Raw genomic sequence first — 8,740 nt, 5'->3', positions numbered from 1 at the left:
TGTGTGTGCTTTAGAGTAAGTATTTTGAATGTACTTGCATGCTTTGAAAAATCCCCGAACGCCGTGAAGGTACATGCTGCAGTCTAGGTCGGAATGGAGATGAGCTGATGAGTTAGTTTCAGGCAATGAATGTGGGTGTGCACTTGGGACCTCAAGATGAATAACAAGTGTCCTTCTTCGGCTAATTAAATACTAGGGTTCATTTCATTGCTTAATGCTGAAGGAAGTCATTAGTGGCACAACCAGTCAAGCCACTTAATTAACGTGAAGTGGCTGCTTTATTTTTCCTTGGCCTTTCTAAATGCATTCCAAGGACAAAGTGTGGTGGAGCATACAGACAACAGCTTGCTGTGCAGAGCGGTTTGCTGGCCAGCGTGTTATTAACATCAAACGAATAATCTGAAGAGTATTTCATGGATGATACTTACAGAAAAGACCTCTTAAAAACCATTTGAAGGAAGCAGTCTGTAGTAAAGGAGGAGTGGTTGTTTTCTCCACTTGCCTTTGATTGTTGCTGAATGGGAAAGGCCTTACACTGTTTCTGGTTTTCTTGGACTTAACAGAACTGAAAGGAAACTGATAAATAGGTCTGAAGAAAAAAAAGGCAGTTTTTATCTCTAGATGCTCTCTTATTGCGGAGTGTGCTTATTTGACAAAAGATAACAGGATTTTTGAAGGCCTGACAGTTGTAGGCCTAAACTAGTTGCCAGTGGTAGAATTCTGCCAGCTACCTTGTATGGGACAAGGACATTGGAACTAGATGATGTTCCAAACCATTCTAACAAACACAGCTTGTGCCAGTGAGCTGTCAACCTCATGTTCACACAATTACTTGTAAACTCCGCTTGCCCATGGTTCAGCTGAACCTTCATCCTTGCTCAAACCTTGACTCCCTCTTGCCAGAGGAATTCTAGGGTAGCTGTAGGATCGATTGCTTTTGTAAGCAATGCTGAATGCCTGCCTGTTTCTCTGGCCCCTGCTAGATTCTGGGTTGCAGGGAGGCTTATGCTGGGAACTTGCATTTCTGTTGCTCGTGTCAGGCTTAAATTATGTATCGACTTTTACTGGTCTTGCATCTGCCTATTCCCGAAGCAAGCCTAGAAGGCTGGCTGGTGAGACATGGGCACAGGTTGCCCTGAGAAGCTGTGGCTGCCCCATCCCTGGCAGTGTTCAAGGCCAGGTTGGACGGGGCTTGGAGCAACCTGGCCTAGTGGAAGGTGTCCCTGCCCATGGCAGGGGGTTGGAACCGGATTAGCTTTAAGGTCCCATCCAACCCAAACTATTCTATGAAGATACAGCTGTGTGCATTACAGGAGTTCTCTGAAATGCTGAATGCAAGGTTTCCACACTGTGTGTATTTACAACAGACACTAACTCCCCCTTTCTTATAAAGCAGGACTCTTACTTACACAAACTGCTAAACATTTAGATTTTTCCATTCCCAGAACCGCAGAATTGGCTCAAAGGCTTGTTTCTTGTGTGGCAGCTTCTTCTCGTTGTTCCTTCTCCATCCCACAACCAGGGAACTGCTCTGCTGTGGCCAGCAAATGTTTTCCTGGGCTGTAGCTAACGCTGGGCTGGAGCAGCTTTGGGCCAAGCGCTGTGGACGGAGCAGGGCAGTAGCAGTTGGGGTGTTCAGCTTGGGGCGGGTGTTTCTAACAATAAACATTTCCATTTGTTACCTGTCAAAAGCAGTATTTTTTGCCTAATGCAAAAATCATTGTAGCTAAGGGAAATGGGCATGCCACTTTTTTAATTTCCTAACAGGAGTCTATGCACCTGTGTGTGATATTAGAGGAGATTAAAAAGCCTGTTTAACCCTGTAATTTACTGTAAGTGCTTTTAAACCACCATTTTAAAGCTGCTGGGTTAATGGTAGGAAGCAGCTTGCCCTTCGTGGCGGTGGTGGGGAAGCCCTCTTTTATACATGATAAATTTATATGGCATAATTGTAAGTTTCCCAGAATACTGTGGATGGGTGTGGGAAGTTTTATTGTATGTATCCTTAATTTACAGTCCAGCAGGAGATCCATTACTGTGTCAGCTTCCTCAAGCACCTGCCCAGCTATAATTTTGGAGCTGAAAATACCTGTAACGTTGCCCACTCAGCACTCCTAATGATTGACTGCTCTCCTCTGCTGCTTGCTTGTGAGCAGGAGCAGGTTCAGGTGAGGTTCTGACAGGCTCCACAAGTCCGGGACAGCGCAAACCTGTGAGAAGAGCTGGGGCATGTGCAGCAGTTGTCCAGACGGCTACAGACCCCTGGCGTTACTGCACCACCGGGATGGGAATTGCATGAGGCTGTCAGATCTCCAATCGTGGCAGCGCGCAAGCCTCGGTTGGATATGGCCTTCAGTGAGGACAGCACCAGAACACCACAGTAGGACGACTCCTGCCTAAATTATAGAATCATAGAATGGTTTGGGTTGGAAGGGACCTTAAAGATCATCTAAAGTTTCAACCCCTGCCACGGGCAGGGACACCTTCCACTAGACCAGGTTGCTCCAAGCCCTGTCCAACCTGGCCTTGAACACTGCCAGGATGGGGCAGCCACAACTTCTCCGGACAACCTGTTCCAGTGTCTCACCACCCTGCGCAGATTCTAACACAGCAGCCAGTCTGTCCTGGCCCTGTATCGCAACAGCCACATAGGCACTTAAGCTTCCTCAGCAGTCAAACACAGGATCTCCCCAGGAGATATTGTTGCAGAAAGAGCTCTTCCTTCCAAAATCCACTACCAAAAGTGAGCGAATCCAGCCATAAAACCACCTGGTTAAGATAAAGACACTTCATTAGAGAAATGAGACAATACCAAAATCTGCACTTGAATGGGAAGAGGGCTGTGGAGCAGGACCTACAAGCAGTAGTTCCTACTGCCCATTTCTGCAGATAGGAGAAGCATTGGCACAGCCATTGGGTTCTCTATGCCCAATTCAGAAAGTGGCACTGTGTTTACTGCTTGGACTCAATAGCATAAGGAAATCATCAGTTTGTTGGCAAAAGCATATGGAATAATCTCCGCATTTCAGGAGGGCAGGGATGAGAAGCAGCTGCGCCATGGGAAGAAGAGGAAAACAGTGAAAAGAACAGCACTTGCACAGTGACAAGAGCAGGAGCAAACTGAAGGTGGAGGCTCCTGATCCTCTGAGCTGAGTCCACCATGACACCCAGCCCCAGAAGCAGAGGGCAGTTAATGCACCCATCCCCAAGCCCTCATCCATCATTCCCAGGGCCAAACTCTCCCAATACCACCTCTTTTACAAGAAGCTGTCAGTCAGAGGGACAGTTGTTAAAGGGTTTCTACAAATAATAGAGTTTAATTATAGCTGCAGTAGAGATCTATATACATTATGTGCGCTGCTTAGGGTAGTAGAGCTTTGCCATGCATGTTTTATTGCACATATAAATAGGGTACAAAGGTTCATGGAGGTTCTCCTTTCAGCCGTACAGGTTAAGACTGCATAAAAAAAGCTGTATCACAAAATATTTAGAGCTCTTTATTTACAGCCAGCGTCAAGCAAATACTGAAAGACATTATCAGGAGAAAAACAAAATTTTAATTATGAAAAAACCAAGATTTGTCAAAATAATAATTACAAAGCTTCATGTTGCCATATATACATTGTAAAAAAATACTCAGGAAACCTGCATTTTACCCCTCAAGATGCAGAAATCAATATTCCTATTTTTTATACTTGATCTGTGAATGCATTTAAAATCTGATAAACTCTGACTTGAAAACTTATTTTCTTTACATTGCTCGTGCTTTTTGACAAAACAGATATTTGTGCAGCTCTGTAAAATATTAAAATACATTTTAATTTAGTGTTAAAGTGCACAGTACATTTTATAGGAAACCATATGCTAGCTGCCAATCAGAAAATTATACTTGAAGTCAATGTTCCCTCTGTAAAATAAACTCTTTTGCTTTGGTTGAAGTAATTGGATATCCCATGCATACCCTACGCCTCATCGGCTGTGAGCCCACACTCCTCCTGCCACACTGCTGTCACTATATACCTGATTTGTGGTATTAAATCATGTAAGTTTACATTCAAACACTGTATTAACCCTTATAAACCTACTGTTGGAATACCGATGGGTTTAAGTACAGCGTGTCTGTGTCAGGTATGCATCACCTTTCCCAAAAGCCTTTATACAACAGTCCTCTCCCCATTCTCTTGCTTAAATATTTAGTCCTCCCACGACCACATTGCTTCCTTTTTGTCATTACACATGTCCAACTCCCTGCTGACCATTCACCACTGCCCCTCAGCTCTTCCCCACATGCAGCTTTCCTGTCCCGCTTGCTGTAGTTACATCCCTAAGCTTCTCATAGGAAAGGAAAACAGATGTTCCAGGCATGGCAAGAATTCAACTTTTTGATCTAAAATATGTGATGTTTTAACAATAAATGATACGTTAAAGTAGCGATAAGAACAAGAATCTTATTTTCTATTGCTGATGTGGGATAAGAGGTCTAATCCTGCAAACATCCACTGCAGAACATTGTGCTTAGTTCTGTGGGGAAGTGATGGAGACCATAAGGAGAAGCCCTGGACCCAGCAGGATGGATCTGGAAGATCAGGTCTTTGAGTCTGCCTTTCGCAATTTTAATAACTTTATCTCCTCTCGAAGGAATCACCGAAGAAAACAAGTAAATCAGTTTTGGCTGCCTGGTTACTCTTCTCATTACTGTTCTTGTGCTGTTTCTTACTGTTTGTTCTGTAGTGCTGTAGTCTTTAAATCAAGTTACAGTGCAAAATCCTATCTCAAGACACATGATCCTAATGCACATCGTTAATTTTCTTGCGGCAAAAGTTAAATGTCTTGTGCATAGTAAAATAAGCGATCAAAAATATTCATTCACATTTATTTTTCAAGTTTACATCTTTCCTTTTTTTGTCTTTTTTTAACATCTATATACAACTAGAATGGGTGTGCTCTTAGTTTCAGCCAATTCACTAGTTGGGGGGGGAAAGTGCTACTGGAATGTAGGAAACTCAATGGAATGCTGACAAAAATGTTCCACAAATTGAAGAGATCAAGAATGGCATTCCAGCTAGCTGTCCTTTTCAGAAAAGCACCTCTTGTGTTTGCTTTTTTCTCTCTTACATATTAGAAAATACAATTTACGGAGACCTAGAGCTACTGCACACCAAGTAGAATAAAAAATAACTCAATATTTATATTAAAATAAAGTGTTTAACCACAAAAAAGCAGTAATAAAATACAGTTTCCTAATTTACATTTTTGCATCCAAAGGATGAATAACAACTCACTAATAAATAATATTTATATAAATATTTGATGTCTGGATACTTTTAAAAGGCAGTAATAGCCTGAAGCAACTGCAGAAAAACCTAACGTGGTAGAAGTCTGATTTACTCTCCCTCCCCCCCATGATTACAGTGATTCTTAGGTTAATAATACAAAGGTATCTTGCTGCAAGACAGCTGTGTACTCCACACATCTGTAAGTGGCAGAGAGGTGACTGTTTCAGTAAGTACTGTACAAAGTGAGCTATAAAAAGCAGTGAAGCGCCAATTTGCTCTAGAAAACGTTTCAGTTTAGTTTCTGGTTTGTCGTTCGACGCACAGGTACAGTCTGAAAGGTGATTTTGAAATCAGAATTATAAGAATACTCTTGGAGCACTGGGTTGTTTTCAATGCAGTTTGAAAAGCTGGGCAGTATTTTGACTCTTTGATGGCACAGTGGAGCTGGTAACAGCAGAGAGGAGTTTCATGTGAATAAAGCTTGTTTCGTTGTGGTTACATCTAGCAGTGCTTGAACTGTTATGCTCACTTTTACCAAGCCCTTTTCTTCTAGGATGTGATGTGGTAGGCAGAGCTTCTCCTAGAAAGAGACAAACAAAGGAGTATAATTAGGATACTCAATACTCACTGCAAAACACTTTACATGATCACTGTTGGAACCCAAAGCCCAACAAGCAGGAACCACTTCCTATTTTTAATTAAAAAGAACTTCTGTGATTTTGACAGAACATCTCTGATTTTGCTTGTTATACCTATGAGTTAGTGAGAGATCTGGTAATGTTCTGGGCCTCAGAAACCAACCTATTCTGTCATCATTACAGTATGCGAACACCTGAACTAAGTGTGAGGGCCAGCAAGCACGCACTGAACTTACACCTACAAGGTGAGGTAACATCATGTTTGCCTGTTATTACATAGATATTTATTTACATACATAAAGTGAGTTTGGGGACAGATGGCTGGTTTTATCAGTTAGAAAAGGTTCTACCCCTGAGGTCTAGGCAGGCAGGTCTTGCTCCCAGGATATGCACCCTGAAAGCCACAAAAAAGTGTGTGTAATGTTGTCTAGTCATGGGGCAAACCATTTCATTCTGAGTAATTGACAGCTTATTTTGAAATATCCTGAAATCAACCTTATTCACTGTAAGTACACGGCAGTCATGGCCAGGATGAAGCCCACAGAAGCTGTTCCACCAGAAGACAGTTGAACAGCGAACACTCTATCTCCTACAGGTAACAATACACCCCCCAGTGAATAATTGCAGAAAGCCTCGCTTAGAGATGTAGCCTCGGGTCATGGTTGGCGCTCTCTTTAAAAAGAGGATTTTCTTCATGTAACTGGGTATTCTTGTTAATGAAATCCATGAAATGATGAAATCAGGCAGCAGGTTTATAATAACTAGATGGAAAGGCTAGACTACATCACATAAACCATAATTACAACTGTGAGACTCATTGCCACAACACAGAAGCCAAAAGTGTAGGTGGAATGACAAAAATATACAGATAGAAGAAAGAACCCCAAATGACGCTATTAAACACAAACACATGGATACAGCATCTGGCTCACCAAGTCCTTAAACTGTGCATGTCAGGTTCCTTTACGTTTGAAAAGGCACCATCTATGTGACCTAACCTCTTCCTTTCCTAAGCATCCATACATGACCATCAGCAGACATGGGATACTGATTTTTGGGAGGGTTGTTTTGATATTCTTAGTATTGAATCTCTCAGCTGTTCAATAAACTTTTAGCTTCTAAAACTATTGATGCATTTGAGATTGTATTTTAATTAATTCCTTGTCTTCAACTGAATATTCTTACTTTTTTAATGTCACCTAAGGACCTCTTCTTTTATCTTTATGCAATTCATAGTCCTTTTTAACACTTCCTCATATTCATATTGATTCAACCTGCAATTTAAACATCACTAATCTCTTCAACCTCTCTTCTCCCTGACCACTCGGAACCCTTAAAACTAAATACAATATTCAGGATGATGAAACTGGTACATATAAGAACAATTAATATACTTTTTATCATGTTATGCACCTCTTTAATTGCTTTTATCTGTTTCCACCATTGTCCAGTCTTTGCTCATCCAGTGGGCCACAGCTCCATCAGAATAGTACCAGTATTAAAAAGTTGCTTTGCTGCTTCTGTTTTGACTTTGTTAATGTGTATTTCCTTTATGCGCAACCAACACTTCAAGCAACACTTCAATTGCTTAAACTTTATGTGAAGTTCCTCACACCCCACTCCAGCCCCAATGAGAGAAAAACTGCAAAACTTGCCTTTAAATTACTGAATCTAAAAAGTGAGCGCCAAACATTATTCACAATCATGGCATCTGATATTGATAACTGTAGTTTATCTATATATTTACTACTTAAGATGCTTTAATACTTATTATTTTATGTTTAAAAGATTTTTTTTAACTGCATTTGTAATTTTTTTTTTTTTTAAGGTTCGTGGCTAGAGCCAAGAACCCCAAATAAATGCTGTAGATTCCTTCTGCACACACAAACCCAAAAAACAATTCCAAACAGGTAACTTTCAAGGAGGTTGGCTGAGTTCCCTGCTGGACAACATACATTTCTCCACATGGCAGATGCTGCATTCTGGGGATCCACTAGTGCTGGGTTTCCACTTCCACCGAGTTTGTGGACTCTGATTCACATTGACCAAACAGCTGCGGCAACTGCCTCCCACTCCTGCCTGCTATCACCTTTGCCGAAGCTATTTGCCCAGTCAGCACAAAGGAACATTCCCATCTTGCAGCCATTCCAGTTGATCACCCACATTTCCATTTCAAACCTACCCTAAATTGCTCATTTAAGAGACTGGGTTTTGCAGCTCATACCTGTTTGTTCTTCTAAGATATTGGCTTGCAAGCTGTCAGAGATGGTTCTTCCCAACTTTTTAGTTCTCTGGAAAAAAGTGTCTTTTCCAGAGAAATATATAAATATCTTTTTGGATGCAAACTCTTAAACTGATACCTGATTAGTACTGAAGTAGCTACAGAAGATAGAGATTGTAATATCAAATAAAAGAAAAAAACCCAAAATATTTCTACTTCAAATGTATGATTTTTACTAAACCTGTTTTGCCAATCTAATGTCTTGGGACACAGTTCATATAAAAATCTACAATACTCTGATATTAGTGCTTGAAGGCATATACAACTGACCTTCTTATTATGTTGAAGGTGGAACTTGGTTAGTATTTTATAGTTCTGCAGTTAAAGATATAGCTATGATGAGCTTTCCAAAACTGACAATGAGATCTATGCCTTCTCCTAAAATTGACGAACTTCACCTTAATGTGTCACAAATCAATTCTTTTATCTATAGCTCTAATCACTATCTTCAAAGCTCCATAAATGGATTCCATCAACCCTGCCTCACACACTATTCAAATCACAGCTTTAGAGCAATACATTTAATTCTTCTCAGAATAAGAAAA

At 40.9% G+C, this 8,740-nt stretch overlaps 1 protein-coding gene across 11 annotated transcripts in view; it reads right to left on the bottom strand.

Annotated features, from left to right (window-relative positions):
* Positions 1-3,299: 3,299 nt before the first annotated feature.
* Positions 3,300-8,740, bottom strand: part of LRCH1 (leucine rich repeats and calponin homology domain containing 1) — a 120,819-nt gene continuing 115,378 nt past the window's right edge. For all 11 annotated transcript variants that reach the window (XR_003990295.1, XR_003990296.1, XR_003990299.1 and 8 more), the window contains one exon: positions 3,300-5,856. Coding sequence is in view for 4 of the 11 variants with exons in the window: in XM_030477696.1 (XP_030333556.1) it covers positions 5,743-5,856 (114 nt within the window). In the remaining 7 variants the exon portion in view is untranslated. The remainder of the gene's footprint in view (positions 5,857-8,740) is intronic.

This window comes from Strigops habroptila, chromosome 2 (assembly GCF_004027225.2).
Source record: "Strigops habroptila isolate Jane chromosome 2, bStrHab1.2.pri, whole genome shotgun sequence".
Taxonomy (NCBI): domain Eukaryota; kingdom Metazoa; phylum Chordata; class Aves; order Psittaciformes; family Psittacidae; genus Strigops; species Strigops habroptila.
This window is presented reverse-complemented; position numbering and strand designations above follow the sequence as displayed.